This window comes from Calidris pugnax, unplaced genomic scaffold (genome assembly GCF_001431845.1).
Source record: "Calidris pugnax isolate Ruff unplaced genomic scaffold, ASM143184v1 scaffold131, whole genome shotgun sequence".
NCBI classification, from domain to species: Eukaryota; Metazoa; Chordata; class Aves; order Charadriiformes; family Scolopacidae; genus Calidris; species Calidris pugnax.
In genome coordinates, this window is record NW_015090971.1 from 143,038 (window position 1) to 161,758 (window position 18,721).

General features: G+C 40.3%; 1 protein-coding gene across 1 annotated transcript in view; it reads left to right on the top strand.

Moving 5' to 3' along the window:
- The window catches only part of LOC106894287 (protocadherin alpha-8-like), a 61,422-nt gene extending 47,587 nt beyond the window's left edge, over positions 1 to 13,835 (top strand). Inside the window, exons 5-7 of the mRNA XM_014952893.1 lie at positions 10,225 to 10,283; positions 12,570 to 12,658; positions 13,756 to 13,835. Coding sequence (XP_014808379.1) covers positions 10,225 to 10,283; positions 12,570 to 12,658; positions 13,756 to 13,835 — 228 coding nt within the window. The remainder of the gene's footprint in view (positions 1 to 10,224; positions 10,284 to 12,569; positions 12,659 to 13,755) is intronic.
- Positions 13,836 to 18,721: the final 4,886 nt, after the last annotated feature.

The window sequence follows — 18,721 nt, forward strand, 5'->3', positions numbered from 1 at the left end:
CTCCAATGGGGATGTGATCTACTCCTTTGGCAGCTACACCCCACAGAAGGTGAGGGAGCTCTTTAGTGTGGACCCACATTCAGGGGAGGTGCGGGTTAATGGTACCTTGGATTATGAAGAGGCTTCCTCCTATGAGATCTATGTGCAAGCCACTGATCAGGGCCCTGTCTCTATGGCTGGGCACTGCAAAGTGTTGGTCAACATTGTAGATGCCAATGATAATGTTCCTGAGGTGGTCCTGACCTCCCTGTACAGCCCAGTGCCAGAGGATGCAAAGGCAGGAACTGTGGTAGCCCTGATGAGTGTCACTGACCAGGACTCAGGGCTGAACAAGAAAGTGACTCTGCGTATTCCCCCTGGCCTCCCCTTCACACTTAACTCTTTCAAGAACTCCTACACCTTGATCACGCAGGGCAAACTGGACCATGAGAAAGCACCAGCCTACAACATCACAGTTACGGCTACTGACTCTGGGACCCCCCCCCTCTCCTCCCAGAAGGTGATCCACGTGGAGATCTCTGACATCAATGACAATCCTCCGCGATTCGAGGAACCTGTGTACTCAGTTTACATCCCTGAGAACAACCCCATTGGAGCCTTTTTGTGCACTATCAAAGCCACTGACCCAGATGTCGCCGAAAATGCCTATGTATCCTATTCTCTACTAGATGGGGAGATTGAAGGGCTACCTGTTGCCTCCTATGTCTCCATTAAATCTGACAGCGGCAACATGTATGCTGTCAGGTCTTTTGACTATGAGACACTAAGGGAGTTTCAGGTTGTTGTCCAGGCTCAGGATGCCGGGATCCCACCACTGAGCAGCACTGCCACTGTCTACATCTATGTGGTGGATGAGAATGACCATGCTCCGCAGATTCTGTATCCTACCTCAACCAACACTTCAGCAGCCCTGGAGATGATCCCACGCTCGGCATATGCTGGATATTTGGTAACCAAAATTATAGCCATTGATGGAGACTCAGGACAAAATGCCTGGTTGTTCTTCCACCTGGTGCAAACCTCAGATCCAGGTTTGTTCAGGGTAGAGCTCCATACTGGGGAGATTAGGACTACTCGCAAACTGGGTGAGGACAGCACACCTACTTTCAACCTGACGGTGGAGGTGAGAGACAATGGAGACCCACCGATGTCCTCATCAGTAGCCATCACTGTTGCCGTGGTGGACAGAGTTTCGAAAATCATCCCTGATACAAGAAGGCATGTTAAAAGTCCAAGCAATTACTCAGAGCTCACTCTTTATCTCATTATCGCTTTGAGCGCCATCTCCTTCGTTTTCCTTTTCACAATCATTGGGCTTACTATTATCAAGTGCTACAGATACAGTCTGTATGGGGACTCCTGCTGTGCAGGGTTCTGTGGGGTCAGAGAACGGTGCCCTGCTGAATTGTACAAGCAGGCCAACAACAACATCGATGCCAGGTTGCCCCACGGTTTAAAAGTACAACCCCATTTCATTGAAGTGCGGGGCAATGGGTCTCTCACTAAGACCTACTGCTATAAGGCATGCCTAACTGCAGGATCAGGAAGTGACACTTTTATGTTTTACAATACCTGTGGCCCAACAGGAACTACTGGCCCCTCTGCAGTGATGACTGAGAGGCATCTGACAGGACAGAGTGGGCAGAGCGCACAAAACCTGATCATACTTAAAAATGACTCCATTACTCCTAATGAGGTGAGGCTACATTGATAAATGGTCAGCACCGTGCCCTGAGCAAATCTATACTTAGGCAGGGATTCAAACTGGAAAACTCAGGTTAAGCATATTGCCTTTTGGGCCCACTGACACACAGCTATGAAACGTGGTTCTGAGTAATCTAATCTGTGCAAGGCATTTTGTTTCTAGGTAATGCTGGGAGTTTCAGGGTCCATTTGGTAAGTTCAGTATATGTGTCTGTTGTTTGAAATTCACTTCATTTTTGCAGCATATGCTGTATAGAGTATTGCTTCCTTCCCTTTTCTCTTACAGATCTAAAATTGCCTGCTGCCACAGAGTGCTAGGGCATGGCACATGTGGTCTTAAAGTTTTAATGTTAAAACTAATATTGCAGGAAAATAATTTTTAAAAAAATGATTAGCCTGGAAATCAATAGATTACTTTATGGCAGTTATAGATGTTTGCTACTTCGTTGATTTCATCCCTAGGCCAAGCTGTTGAATTTAGATCATTGCAATAATATGCTTTGCTTACTAATATGGGCATATTTTTGTTGTCTGAAAACTGCAATCCCTCCTTTGATAACATTCCACCCAACGTTGCATTTTGTGCTTTCTGGACAGTGACAATCCAGTGACATTTTTGTAGACAATTACAGCAAGTTGCTGTTGTTATGTTATAATGTGACAGCTTCTAACCTGCTGGGTTGCTATTGAAAATGGTTTAATGCCTATGGTTTGTCCAGCAGTGTATTAACCTTTTCAATATTTTCCTACAGTGAAGAATTGATGGTTGCTTTATGCTGGCATACAGGCAGTCTGCTGTTAGTGTGCGGTGCGGTTTGCCTGCTCTGTACAGTTTCCTTTCTACATATAATGTGATTAAACCTAGAAGCACTCAGAGGACAGACTAATTCTGGTTCACAAAAGGAAAATTTTGCAATTACTGTGTGTTGTTTGTACCCTACAATTGCAGCAGACATAAGATGGGTTCATGCATTAAAGTGTGCAATGCCTCCATGGGAAAGCTAAGGGAGTAACTGCAGTGGGATAGAAAGGACCCTGACTTGTGTATTCTTGCCACAGAATTTATCTCTTTTTAACTCTTTTTTTTTTCTTTATATTTATTCACATGGGAAGATGTTATCATCTTTTGCAACTGTTGTTTAGTTATTCAAAGGTGCACGGATTTTAAAGACTAGCAAGTCTTCCATAAAAATGCTTTTAGAGAGTAATAATCATCCATTCAAAACTAATCCATTTAAAATTAATGCAGTGCTTTTCTATAAATCACAGTGACAGGGCATGAAGGAAGTATATTTTCTTCTTCTACACAGTTTTTGTACCCTAAAATTTTTCTGAGTGTAATAAAACACCTGGAATCTGTTTGATATAGGAGGGAACATGAAACATACTCTGTAAGTATGTATGGTGAAGAATCAAAGAATAAAATATACACCTTACAGCTGATTTTCTGTGGGGAAAAAAGAAAAGCAATAATTGAAAAATGGCTAACTTTGGATGCAGGACCAGTAGGAAATTAATTTAACAGACAGATTCCTATCACATTTAAGGGAATCAGTCCATTACATGCAATGAATTAGCAAGTTTTGAGGCAGCAGCACGGATCAGGCAGTGGCAGCAAAGCCAGCCCAGACCTGCAGTACAAAAGTAGAGATGTATAGAAGGAACTAAAGAATGCCTACCTGTGCGGAGTTACAATCCAAAAGAGCAATCAATTATTCAAACAGTTCTGTATGATTTAAACAGACATGAAATTCTGACAAGTTCTACTTGTCACAAGTTCTTTTCTTAGGTCTCTGCTTCTTAAATTGTGCCTTGCTTGTGCATAGTATGAAAATGCATCAGTATCGGGTGTACATGAGAAAATGGGTGAATGCAGTGGCATTCACTAATTACTAGTTCTTAGCTAATTACACACTATAAAATCTTGTCTTTCCCTTGTTTCAGGCTCAGACTATGCACTGAAAATGCCATCCATTGCTTAGCAACAGAGAATTCTACTTTATAAGGATAATGATCTTTTTATTACTAGATCTTCAGAGAACTGTGTTTCTCCTTTTAAAGTGAACTTTTAATCAGTCTTTAATGCTTATTCCTTCACCTGTGAAGCATAGCAACAGGCATCTCTGTCCTTGCATTGATTTACAAAGTTAATCTCTGATGTGTATTTTACTTTTGGGCAATGTGAACAGGTCTTTTTTTTCCTTTTCTTTTTTCTTTTTTTTTTTCCCAGCTTTTGGAGATTGATCTTTGTTGTTCTGTGATGAGGATGGGACCAAGTGAACGGGCTTTCTATGTTTGTGTATCGTATGTAGGGTCTCATGAAGGCAAATATTTTGCAAATGTTGTTATCCAGTGAGAGGAAAAATATTTCAAAGTTATTTGGCATTAATTTCAGTAACACTTGATGCAATAAGGCCTTAGTCCTTTTCATATTTACTAGTAAGGTCAAAGATGTTAATAATTACTTTATATTAAGTTGTGACTGACTTTGTGGGTCATTAGATGGATGCAATGGAAGGGAAAACCGGAAAACCCAGTGTTTGGTAGCAAATTCTTTGTATCTGTTGAAGCACTGATTCCTGTGTGACTATTTTGACTTGTACTGCCAGTGTTGTGATGGTTGATGGGAGCTTGTGTCTGCAAGGCAGCCTGTGCATCTGAATTCACCCTGCTTGCCTGTGTGGTCCTTTATAGGTTTATAAGAATATCTCAAACCAAATGTGTTTTGTTAAAGAAGAAATGTACTAACACAGCTGCACTGAAAAGCTTAGACACAGTTATTGCTGGCAGGAGTCTGATGATAAGGAGCAGAACAAGGGATTAATGGGTATGGCTCTCTCATCAGCTTGATAACTACTGCAGGGTGACCAGACGGGCAGCTTGGGCAAAGCACAGAGATAACAAAATGCTGTGGCTTCATTGCTGGCCTTGTGCAAGGCTATGGGCAGCCTGGATTCCTGCCTTTTGAGACAGAGGTGGATGCAGATATGAAGGGGGTGTGTGAAGATGTGATTTTGTTACTGGTCACTGCTGCAGTGATCTGTCATTTTCAGGAAAGGTTTCAGTACTGTAATCTAGAGTACTGTAATTCCTCATATGCCTGTGAAGATGCTGAGTGATGTCTGAGTAGTGTCTGGTCTTTGGTTTGTCTTTCCATCTTTCCCTTCTTGTTCTTATGTTCTGTGCAGTTAAGCTTGTTTTTATGTCTTGCATCTCATAACAACCTTTTTCCTTCAATGCAGGGAATAATAATCAAACCAACATATGTTTTAACTGGAGTTTTTTGGCAGAGGAGGCAGCCTGGCACATTCCTAATGATGAGTGGGCAGTCCGGGTACCTGATAGAACTAGATATCAGCTCTTCTGATTATACATTTCCTTGTACCCTTTCTTGTGTGGTGACACATGTGACTGACAAAATACGATGTTTCATGCGATGTTCGTAAATAAATTTGCATTGTGCAGAAAGAACAAAACCTGAACATTAGTGCAGGGATTCACTGGAGTTTTATAGCTGTTTGCTCTGCTTCTGGCTCTTCCTCTGTATTTTGTACTTCAAAACCAGCTTGCTAAACACATGGAAAAAAACCCAAACAATTGAGTTGAACACATCTTGATACCACTTTAAAACACAAGCATGTTTTGAACTGTCTAAATCTAGTAAACCCAGAGCATTGTCTGGAGCAGTCTTTCCAAGAGATTTCTCACAGAGGCTTTGAAGGTATTAATGGTGGAATATCTTACAATCTCAGTTCAAGAACTTAAGCCTTTAAGAAATTCTCCAGCCTCACTGACATTGTAAAGGTTAACTATAAATGTTTGTTCTTTTATTCAGGGGCAGTATCTGATCCTGTTCTGCTAAGCAGGGACAGTGCTCTGTGCTTCGGGGCAGTCAGACTCTTGGTTTGATGCTTACTGCTGTGCCAGCAGAAATTTGCATCCAATATTAAGCAGACAAGTTTTTCTTCTCTTGGAAGTCATTAAATACACTTTACAGGAGCACTTGCCTGTTCCATTCACCTTAGTTTTCTTAGAGTAAGGAATGCAAATGAACACTGACAGGAAGAGAATCTTAGGGCTTCTAATTACGCCCTTTTCCAGTTTCCATTCTGATTTCTTGTATGATAAATACATGTTCAGACTATAAATAGTTTATTTTCCACATCAAATTAATTCTAAACATTTACAGAAGGAAAGCAGGAGTAGAAGCCTCTGTTTTCCCACATCTGTCAGCATCGTGTCACTGGAAAATAAGCAGAGCTGTATGTGGTCAGGGGTTTTAAAAGGCCTTTTATTACTGCTTCAAAGCAGATATATTTGATAAACATACCTTATGTCATTCTGTCATGCGCTTGTGTGGAAATAGGAATGGACTGGGATACTTTTAGTAGTCTCATCATCTGATAATTGTTTGTAAATGTTTGATTCACACTTCCCTACCTCAAGCAAGCCCTGTTCTAACACCCCCCTGAAGTCAATAGCAGGCTTTGCACTGATTTTTGTGAATATGGGATCAGGACAACATTAAGTGATTTTAGGAATTCCTTCTCTCCCAGGAACAAATCTTACTGTGTTTAAGTACTAGTTAAAAAGAGGACTGAGCAAAATATTTGTAACAATGTGTTTTTAATTTTTTTCTCCATGAAACAGTGAAATGATTCTTAAACTAACCCATGTTGTGCAATGTGAAAAAAAAAGTGAAATTTTGCATGAACTTTTTTGCTACTAAGCTACTAATGTCACTCCATTTTGTATTATACATTCACTTTGTTTATTAGACTTTCAAATAGGGTTGGTTGTTTATGACTAGTGACATTAATTCTTGCAGTTAGCAGACTGTAACCCTAGTGCCTGGAAGAATCAGTAGGAGCAAACTGTTGGCATGAGGTGTTGATCTGATGCAGTGACAACCACTTCTATAGGCACCTGGGTAGATTTTAACTCCTTTCACAAATATGATGAGGTGTGCTGTTACTAAATCAGAAGAAGCAGGTGATGGGAGAAACAGGGCATGTTTGACTTCTTCTGTTCTGGGTTGTGTGATTTTCTTCACCTCCACAGATGAGGGGTAAGTACAGGACCACTGGACTTGATACATAGCCTCCAAAAATCTCTGAGGGAAATCGTAAACTAAGATTACTGTAAAGTTAGTAAAACGGGCTGGTGTGTGCTAAACAGGATCTTGTAATGACTTGGGAGCTGGGGACGTAAAAGGAACAATGATATCTTCGTCAGCATTGTGTGACATAGTGAGAATACGGGGATGTGCAACTGGGAAGCATCTGGACTACTTCAGAGTCTGTGTTCCTCTTTGTGCTTCCCCTCTGTACTCATGCTGGCCAGCTGTACCTTGTCCTGGTGGTGTTGATTGATGACACAGTTACTCTTCTCACAGGAAAGCCTGTGACTGGACTTTGCAGAGGAGCCAATTGACAGCTCTTGTGCAGGCTCCTGGCCCCTGGGACAGTGGTGAAGGCACTGCTCTACTTTGAGATGGGCCATATCATGTCACAACACAGTGATTGTGTGCTGTGTGACAGCACAGGTGATGGGTTTCAGTGGGTGGGCTGGTAGAGGTGGGTTGTTCATAGCCAGAGATATCAGCCAACCCAAACACACAGACTGTGAATGCCTGATGGATCTATATGAAGGAGTATTGCTGCATCTGAGCTGGGGGATGATATTACTGAATAGGTTTCCCTCTTCAACTGTGCTGTCACTTCTATTACCACTCATGCTTTTTTGCTTTTTTTTTTTTTTTTCTCTTAATTGTCCAATCTCATTTAAAGGTGTATTGAAACAGCTTTTTCTTATGAAGGATCTTAAAGTGTTACAGGCTGTACAGAACAAAAAGGAGAAGCCAGTTACACTGACAAAATTGGGATTTCACCGATTTTGTCAGTTGCGGGATGCTGACCTGTGATAATACAAGTGTGGGACAAGCACGTGTCTCTTGCTGAGGTCTGAAAGTTCCCAGTCAGGCAGTGCACACAGTAAAACTGAGTGAGAATAGGTCTGGAGAAAGGCAGGCTGCTGCCCAACTGCCTGCTCCTCCTGTTTTTCCTGTGAAGACTTCAAAAAGTAGTGAAGTTCCAGACACTGAATTTTTCAGTTAAAAATAAAAAAAAACATCCTTGAATGTGTCTGAAAGTCAACTGTGGCAATAGATCTTTCCATCTCAAGAGTACATTTTTCTGATCCTGCCCCCTCCTTCCTTCTTCTGCCTGTCTGGGAGCAGCACTGCAGCCCTGCCTAAAGAGTAATAGCAAACATAAAACTGAGAGTAGCTGCAAGATGCCACAGCTTCTTGATAGTAACCTTTGGAAATACCGTAATCTCCTAATTGCTGCTGTTTCTGTTATATTGACAAGGTGGAAGTTTGTCCATGCATGTGGAGTGAATGAATGATGAATTTCTAACTGATGAGTTTCTCTTGCCATTATCACCTATTTATGATTTCGTGTCTGAAACTTCCTACTGCAATAGAACATAGATTTTTGTCTTCTAGCCAAGAGCTGGAAAGCTCTCATCTGAAAACCAAAAGTCTATATAATGTGAGCAAGTGGCCGTTTTCCTGTTTTCCCACTCCTACTCAAGTCGTGTCAGACTTTTCCAGCTCTTTGACGTAACTTCATCTGTCTTTTGCCTGGGACAGTGGTAAGATGTCTCGTCCTCACACTGCCTATAAGCCTGTACAGAGTAGTAACCTGCACCTCTCAAACTGCAGAAAAAGAGCAAAGGGGCTTTCCCCCTACCCATAGCCTGGCAGTTCCCCTGCTATAAGAAAATCCCCAGCAGAGGAAAAGTCAAATCTGGTGTCAGCATCCTTCATGCATCAAGAGAGGTGAACTCAGGAGGGGGTCTGATCAGTGTGTATTATTTTGTACCCTCTTTTGTTGACTGTTGTTACATGGTTGACTTCAGAGTTGCTTTGACATCACTGGGACTGGGGCCAGAATGGAATGAATCAGAAAATACTGGAACTGTGCATAACGGGCTCCTTGTCAAGCCACTTTCTGCTAAACTCAGCAGAACCTGAACATGCCAGAGAACAGGGGACTAAATGGGAAGGAAATTGCTAACACAGATGTTTAATGTGTGGTTGCTAACAGCAGCCTCCTCCCTTTTGTGTAACTCAGACCATAAAGAATTCTAGGATGCACATCATCCAAGAGCTTCTCACTCTTGAGTGATGCTGGACCTGGGAAATATGGTGATAGAGCGATAGTGTAAGTTGTAATTGCACCATTTTTATTTGAATATAACCTATTGATCCAAGGAAGAGCATACACCAAACCTCAAGAGGAAAGAGTTGGTGTTAAATAATTCAGACCATTCAACACTTTCCTTTTATCTTTCAAGTAATGGAACTAAATTCATTTTTGATCTGTCTCCAATAGTTTGAAGAGAATTAAACCATTACTGTCATATATTATTTGTGTGTTTGGCACTGTACAAGGCACACCAGGAATGAATGTAGTCCATTATGTTTCTGGACATAAGTTCTCTCTTTGAATTAAGGTGCCTGAAGTTAAGCTCTGGCTGCGGTATCATCTACAGAATAATGTCATGAGAATCCTGAGAAAAACATTGTTATGTCCTTAGGGCTTAATTTTAAAGGACCTGAGCTTGCATTCACCGCTGTAGTTGAAAATTAATGTGATGGTCCCCTGACAATGCAAAAGAGATTTTCTGGAGCAATTTTTGATCAACAGGATTTCTTCATTATCTCTTTATGTAGAAAGCCATTTGTTCAGGTCAGCATATGCTGAAGTTTGTTGGTCAAAGGGTATTGCTAGCTATTTTCCCCTTCCACCTTTTATTGCCCTCTCATGAATATGGAGAATGTAGTAGTTCTTGATATTATGAAGGAGCACGTCTGCCTTTGATAAAAGACTTGCTGCAGTCTGCAAATCTGATACTATCCAGTGCAGTCCTCTGCAGCACACTAAATGCCAGCAGAAACCTCACAGCAGACAGACCGACCTGCATGTCCCCTTCAAAGGGGGCTGTACTTTATATGTCCTTGGGCAGATGCTATTCAATGCAGGAGTTCGAGTTTCCTCAGCTTACCAGGTAATCAAACAATGTGTTTTATGGATTTGTGATGTTTTTATTCCCTATGTCCAGAACATTGATAAATGTACAAAATAACTGTCCTTGAGTTTCCAGCATTAAATGTCATTCCACAGAGATCACCTCTGCACCTCTCCCATTGCAAAAAAGAGCAAAGGGGTTTTCCCCCACTCTCAGTCCAGCCATTTCCCTGCTATGAGAAATCACCAGCAGAGGAAAACCCAAAGGCCTTGGGACGCAGACTAGTTTCTCTATTACAGAGTCATTATCTGTGTGTCCATTTGAAAGTTTATTGAGATTTGTAGAAGGATTTGGCAGTTCTGAATGTTTACAAAAATTGAGTAGCTCCATACAGACTCCTCTGGCAAAATTAGCCAGATACATGTACTTTTCAGCACGTCTAACATAAATTAACGACCTTATCCTGGGCTTTTGTTTCTACAGCCAAAACACCCCAATCCTGACTGGCGCTACTCTGCATCCCTAAGGGCAGGAATGCAAAGGTATGTAATTTTTTTCCCCACATGAAGGGGAATTCTGTCTTTGTCCTCTGTGAAAAGGACAAAGCTGTCTGTGTCCTCTGATGTCCCAGACTGATGATATCTGGGATGGAAAGCACCTGAGTTCTGCTGCTGTCACTTCTAGTCTCCAAGTGTTACAAATTTGGTCTGACTGCATCTTATGCTATTTCTATTCTACCATAGATCTGTCCTTTTTTATTGTGTGTTAACCTCCTGCCTTTTTATACATTGACTGTCAAGGCATAATTGCTCTAATTATTGAATTATTTAAGTGATTATACACTTTTTGTTTACTTTAAACCTCCCTGTAATCATCTGTGCTGATATGTTTCAGTGTGTTGTCTGCAGCATTGATGCATTTTCCATCTTCTTGTGTCTCCTTACTATAAAAGAATGCTGCTCCTGCAGTCAGTTTATTAACCACATGGTGCAATCAAGATGATTAACGCAGTTTAAAGGACATTTTGAAGATATGAGATGGATTTTCAAAGAAGGAAAAGTGAGGCTGTGTCCAAATCTCTTTAGACATCTTTGAAAGTCCTCTGCCTAACATCACAAGCAGTCTCTGCTAGAATTTGCTACTCAGTACACCTGGAAAAGGGGGATTATAATAAATTTGGTTTTGTAAAGCCTAAATAAAATATATTTGCTCTCCCTTCCTGAGCAGATTTAAAAACTGATTATATATTCAGGTATAGTCTGACATGATTAATGAAACTATCTTACAGGTTTAGATGCAACTATAAGGCTGCAGTAGTTCCTAGTGGCACTATAAAGTGCAGGATGGTAATGCTTTTCCCCAAACTGTTGGTGCCATGGGACCATGGTGCTGTAGACATCCCCTTTTATCCATAGAGCTGAAGAGTCTTCATAAAGTTGAAGCCCAAAACCCAGATTCAAACTGTCCATCCTGACTGTGCTTCATGTGGGTGAAGGCAGACTGTACCTCTCCAGCAAACTTTGGGCTGCTGTGTAAAAAGGAACCTAAACCTCAGGGACCAGAAGGAAAGGAAGAAAGAGCAAACTTGATTCTGTGGCCTTTTGGGCAAATTGGTTTTGGGCAAACTGATTTCTTTCTTTTATATTCTTGCTGGTTTTTTTTTTTCTGGATTTTTTTTTTTTTTTAAATCCCCGACTGCTTACTGCAAAATGAATAAACAGTCTGGAGACTGGGATCCTGAAGCCAGAATTCTTTTGCCTACCTGAGCTCAGGTCTGCTCTTGTGTATTTAAATGAGATCATGTGGGATCCATGTTCCTTTCTATACAGAGTTCAAGATCTTGCCTGAAGTTACTTGAACAATTAATGAAAAGTCAGAGTTCATTTAAAGCATTCATCCCATGAGCAGGGGAGCTAGTGAAGCCTTTCTGTGAAATTATGTGTTCTGTTCTCTCGCATTGGCAGCCCGCATCCATACCTGAAAGGTCAGGTTCTGAGCCTATGTGACCTGCCTAGATGAAGATTTTAATAAAATGCTGATTTTTAATAGAACTTGTAGAAATTTGGTACATTTGTGACATTTGGTTGAAATTGCTCATTTGGTACATTTGTGACATTTGGTTGAAATTGCTCATTAAGTTCAAGTGGGAGTGTGGAAGGGAGCTGAGAAGCAGATGAGCAGAAGCAGGGACACAGGCACAAAATCCTGTTTCTCTAAAGAATTGAACACAAATATGTACCTAGTTCTGCATTAAAAGTACTGGAATTTTTCTTTTTCTTCCATATAAGGTGCTGGCTAATACCCAAATTGGTGTTTTCAAGGCCAAATGCTCACAGTGTGACACCAAAAAATTTACTGTGTTAGATTTTGCATTTGAGAAAAATGTATTTTGCTTTCTGAATGGCTCACAAGAAGCATGAAGTAACCCAGGAAGGTGGGATCTGCTAAAGTAGCGTAATAACAGAAGGACAGAACTAACTCCAACAACTCTTTATTATTTGCTTTAATGCTAATACATCATAACAGCAAAGAAGGTGTGTAACTTCCTTGTAAGTGACTTCCAGTCAGTGAAAGCTATGTCCTGCAGGTATATTTTATAAATTATGCCACAACTGTGTTTCATTAAAAAATCAAAGATAATTTCATCAGGTCAAAGTAACTAGTTCTCCTGTGCTCCGGCAGAATTTGTTAGCATTTTGCAATACTATAGTAGTAGTTGCACACCGACAAATAGTTATGACCTTTGAAGAGCAGCAAGAAAGGAAATAGTTATAAAGCTCAGGGCAGTTGGGAACTGTATAATCTAACTATGATATATGCTTATTCAGTGCTGTACATGTGGAGGAGGCAGGAGTCCTTCGTGGAGGACCAGGAGGGCCTGATCAGCAGTGGCCAACAGTCTCCAGTGCTACTACAGGTAAGCATGTAAAAATCCAGAATGTGTGTGAGGAATTAATGTTAACTGAAGTAGACCCCTAATGCTTCCATCTTAGTTTTTCTCTGTTTTGTGTCTCTGAGTGAAGTTCTTGTAAATTAATCTATGGAATCTAAACAGAGTGAAATAATGAAGCATAGAATACATCTTTTTCTTTACTCAGTCTTGGATGAGCACTGGAGATTCAGAGTCTTTGATCCCAGCTCTCATCCTGCCTTTGGAAGTTATTGGTTTGTGTAATGAAAGGTCTTCAGTTCTGATGTGTGTACTCAGATTCAAAATGCCCATGCTTGGGTCTAGAGATTTGTCCTTCATTTCAAAAGAATGGTAAAACTCAGGTAGGAGCTTTTACAAACCCAGTAAGTCTCTTTGAGTGTCTCTTCTCTTTTTCTGTGGTGAAATCAGACCTATTTTTTTTTGCTAGCTATTTTCATTCACTAGTACGTGACGATGGAAACTAAACTATTATTTCCTTGACAAAATTAATGACCAAAAATACATTTTAGAATGTAGCTTCATTTACTCAGTCACTGATGACTTCACAGCAGTCCGTAAGAATTAGCAAAGGGTCCTCCTTGAGTTATAAAAAAGAAAATCACCTGTATCTTTTGCAGTGCAGGAAATAAAATATTCCCACTTTTTAGGTTGGAGGAGAAATAATATAGAGACGTAGTGGAGCAGCCAGTCACTGGTGTGAGCCCTGTATGACAGCTCCATGAGCGTTGTGAGTCCTCCAGAAATTCAAATGAAAAGTAACGCTAATATTACAGAGACAAGTCAAAGGCCAAAAAGTGGGGTCTCCAGCAGAAAACGTGGGGGAGCAGCTTTATTTAATAGCTTTTGGTACAAAACCTTCTCTTGGCTTATACGGGAATTTTACCTGGATAAATGGTTGAGGAGTAACCTCAGGATTTGCAATCAGAGTTACAACATATTCATGAATTAATAGTGCCCAGCAAAACCTGCATTGGTGTTGCAGAAGGGTTGTCTGCAGAAACAGATTTGGAAATTATTATCATATATAATGGGCCCCTAGGCTATAATTACCTGATTTTCATGTGCTCCTCCTTCTGTTGCAGGGTTTGCAGGAAGACACAGCTTTGAAGGGTGCATAACTGTTGAGTTTGCATTTGAAAATGTCACCACAAGTACACTCTAACCTTTGCAAGGTGTTCCCTCAGGCTTTCAGCTGCACTAATCATCCTTGACAGAGAGCTTAGTATATTACCTTATACCAAGTTCAGTATTGATGCAAATATTCAACCAGATGTTTGTTTGCTGGTAATGCAGATTTCTAAGTCCATTAACATAAATCCAAAGGTAGGGTAGTGCTGTCTTCTGAGGAGGTCCTTTGGCATATGGGTCCCAGAGCCCTGTTCCACTGTCTGAACTCCTCCCTCCTATTCTTTTTGGGTCTTATCATTTTAGAATCACTTTGGAAACCTGAGCATCTCTTTGTTTTAGGAGCAGCTGTAACCCTTGGCTCTCATTGCCCTTTCCCTCCATGACCATGAAATGAGGCACTTGTGCAATGAATGCACCCATCACACACACTGCTCTGGTCTTTGTAGGGTGGAGAAGACTGTAAGGCATAGTATGAGGAGAAGCTGCCAGGAGTCCCTGTGGAGCTGGGCAGCTGGAGAGGTGACAGCCCAGGTACCAAGGCTAACACTCTGGCCCTTGGATTGAGCATTGTAGATCATTGTTTCTCTGTGTTTTTTATTTCTAAGGAATGTGTTTAAACAGGTTGTGAAAAATACCTTCAGCAACAGGAAGTTTTTTCTGCCATATAGGAAAATATGACTGATTAAAATTGCATTATGGAATATCCACACTAGTTACAGCTACCTTTAAGTCAAATTTTTTGAATAAGGTTCCTCATAAATGAATATTTTAAGTCTGCACAATGAAGACTTGTTTTGTCTTTGTCCACTCCCAAGGAATTAGTGACCCTGACATAACATTAATTAACCCTTTTTTTTTTTTTATAGTGGGTTTCAGGTAATACTGTTCTCAACTCTTTGTAAGCAAAAGCTACAGATATCCTAAGTCTGAATAGCAGACAATTCATAGGGAGATCTCAGTTAGGCTTAATGATTGTGTACGTAGCTTGAGTACCTCATCATACATCACACTTTCAGCAATTTAATACCACTCTTTTAGAATCTTATCTGCACTTTCCCACAAATATCTCTTTCAATGCTTCTTTCTTTTTATGGCTTAAGTTCAAGACCTGTAATATTTTGCATCAGGTTAACATACACAGATGATGCTTTTCAGAAGAGATTCAACTCATTATGGTCAATTGCAGTCAACTGAGTCAACAAATGCGTTTGCTCCTGATACATCATTTGCATATGAATGGAGTGCACCTGGGTCCAGATAAACTCCAAGATTAGCTATTTGTTATCCCTGTTATCATCAGCATCCTGTGGCAGCTTCAGGTCTCGACTTCTGATTACTGGAAACCACTTTCAAGCCCGTTCTGTGCACACATTCTTCATGCAGTTGTTTTAGTCAATTGATTAATCCAAATCAGTTTGTCGTTAAACCATTCATTTAATTTAACAATCCACAAAAGCCATGGGCAAGATGCCTCACAGAGGCAGAGAGAGTTAATCAATGAGAGCATTCAAAGATGATGTCATAGGAACACTTTAAGAAGGATGAACAAGTCAAGTGTTAAATCAGTAAATCCTTAATTCCTAATGCATAGCTGTACTCGAACATCACGTGATGTTTCAGCAAATATTTGTTGCCCAAGCAAAACCTGGTCTTCATTTGGCTGACAGCACTTCTGTTGACTTCATTACATATTTTACCTGTGCAGGGGGCAGTGAATCTTGATCTGGCATTTTTTAATTGTCTTTGCATTTTCTTATGCCCTAGTCCAAGAGTTTGTAGGTTTGTAGTCAGGATACTCATAAGTGAGGTGGGACAAGAAGGCTCAAGCTTCCTATGGGTAGAGAATAGCTTTGGGTTTAGCTCTCTGGGGCATCTCATTTGTCCCCCACATGCTATATAGCGAGTCCAGGAAATGCAGACAGATTTCTGTTTTCTGCTCCATATCCTTTGGCAGATTCGGTGATTATATCAGACTTTCTGAAGGTGAAGTTTGTCTCCTGGATGCCAAACTTGGAATAAATGGAGCTTGATTTGCAGAAATGGTGGAAGCTCATAATAGAAGCCAAGATGAACAGAAACTTTGCTCTAATTGTACAACACTGAGGATTCTGAATAAATCAGACCTATGCAGACCTATAGTTCAGAGCTTAGAATTAGTGGGCATTAGACAAATCTATTCGTACTTCTCTAGGCTTGTGTTCTAGTCTACAAAACAGAACTGGTAATACAAATGCTTCACAAAACAGTCTAAAGATGCATTCATAGCATACATAAGACTCAGGAGAATGATAAGGTTTTGTGATGAAAAGCAGCCATGAAGATTTTAAAATCCTCTCTTTAATGTAGGCTTTATATGTGTACAGTAAATAAGGCACTGGGCCACACACTGCATATATAGGGGGGAAAAAATACTTGCATTCAGACAACTCTGTAAACAAAAGAGGAAAGGACCTCATGGAAAAATCTGCATCTGAAATTTGGAAGCATGTAGCTGAAGACTGTGGGTGAAATACTGGCATCTCTGAAGTCCATGGCAAATATTCCACTGACTTCAAGGAGGCTAGGATTTGAGTGTCTAGCCTTATGAATATGCACGAGGGACTGAATTAAGGTCACATAGGCAAATGCAATCCTAAAATATGCTAATTTTATACTTCTAATTTTGCAGTGGTAACTAAATATATCTGTCATTTTTATTTCCTTTTCCCAGGTGATTCTCTGGGGAGGAGTGGTAGCCTTGTTTTTTCAAAGTGCTCTTACAAAAAAGGTGATTATATTGTGTGAGAATCTACTGACCTCAACACAGGCAGTCCTCCATGCTTGACACTTATGATGCATATGTTTATCCCTCGAACTGGCCAACTAAACAGCAGTAGTAAAGTTGGCTGCTATTCCTTAAGAGAAATAAGCAAGAGAGACAGGTTGGCTGTGGGTTTCATAGCTACTTGAAAAGGCAGGGCAATATTATAACCAAGAAACCTGCAGATCAACTCTAGGACTGAAGAGGACTCTATGTGCTATATATGTATGTGTATATATTTTTGTATATATATGTATGTTTGTATATATATAAAATCTTTATACAAAGACGTATATAGCTCCTTGTTTGCTGTCACTCCAAGCCTGACTCTTTCAATGTTTGTCCTCTGAAGTTTGTGTCTATCACAGCTTTCCTCTGTTCAGTTTTCCCTGCTGTTCCTTACCTCCTGCCTAAGCGTGACCTTTTTACACATGCCATGCTAGCTAGGGGTATTCCATGCCCATATAATCTCAGCCTGTCCTGAAAGACTATAGAGACCCTTAGGTTTTATTCTGGGAATTGCAGTTGTTCTGGAATAGATTTTTGATGGTTCCTGCTGCAATCAGCTGTAATGCAGAAGAGGTCCATCAATGGGGCGTGGGCTTTAGCATAAGTGATGAATACTGAAAATTAAATGAAAAGGAACTATGAATATGGCAAATAAGCAGAATTATCTGAAAGGCAAAGTCAGTCTTCCTATTAAATTTTGTACTGCTGGTTTTGGGTAGAGTATTGTGAAGGGAATGACTGTAGGAAAGCTGTGAAGAAAGGTAAAGGGAATGCTTGGATGGACTTTAATAAGAATGTCCAAGAATTCTTTGATAGGAGAAGAAATTATTATAATTACCTAGTGTAAGTTGTGGTATACGTAATTCCATGGTTTTGTATGTCAAGCAAGTAAATCCTATGTGAATAAGAGAGTTCTGTCGGAACAGTATGAGAAGAGTCTGAGAAGAGCCCAGATGAGAGATGTGGCCTTAGTGTAAGCAGGAGAGATATGAGCAGAGAAATCTGAGGAATTAGGAGGGACACCAGAAAAGATCTTGGAATAGGAAGGTGAGCACAGATGATCTGGCAGAGGGAAGCAATTGGAAAAGGATGCTAGCAGGTCTACAGGAGGCAGGTATCATTGGGAGTGGCACAGTGTAGACTCTTAAGAGACTACTGAGCATAGGTCACTGGAAAGAAGATTGGCACTCTGAGATTTGGTAATTGATTTTGATGAGGGGGGACAGAAAGCCACACTGCAGAACAACAAAAAGTTGTTCTTTTCATGGAATCATCATTTGATCTGTCTGTGTCTTTAAACCATTTAACATCAGCACAGAAGGAATGAGCGATTTTTTTTCAGGTTAACTCACTCTTGCAACAGACACTGTTCTTGAAATGCAGCAGGCATAACACTCCATTAAAAGCTCACAGGGGCCACAGGGCTGTTACAAAGCTCTTGGCCTCAGAAGTATTTTTCTAAAAATTCAGTTTAAAGAGAAAGAGCCTAAGAAAATAACTCTGAGAGTTATGAGACCTCAGGTATTATGTATTTCATATGATATATCTTTATCCTGTGGTTGTAAATGGAGAACAATTTCATCCTAAATGTCAGTGAGTTTCTGTTCACCTTCTTCAACTGACCTTCCTTATCTACAGAAAACGGGTCTAATTAGGACTTGTCAAGCAGTCACTGCAAAGAATGTGCAGGGGCTGAAAGTGCTGCTTCTATGAGACTGTTGAAGGTTAATTTACAAATAACAGCAGAGAACGCTGGTCTAGCTTAGCTCTAGCAGTTTATTGATTAAAGCTATAATAGATAATAACTAATTAGCAACCCACAGCACAAAACTGGGATCTTGGTTTCTGAGGAATGCTGCACGTGTTTAAAATGGAAGGATCTAGAAAATGCAGCTGTGCACATCTCTATCCTTTATATTCATTTTAATTAATAACCAATTTTCAATGGAATTTCATAATTCCAGCTTTCAAAACAAGAAATATCTATGTATCAAAATACCAGCCCTAAGAACCATATCTAAGTCAAGGAAACACTGTGATAATATGTATAATATATTTAAATAAGAAAATAGGGAAAATGCAGACCAGCCACATTTCTCATGAAAATTAGT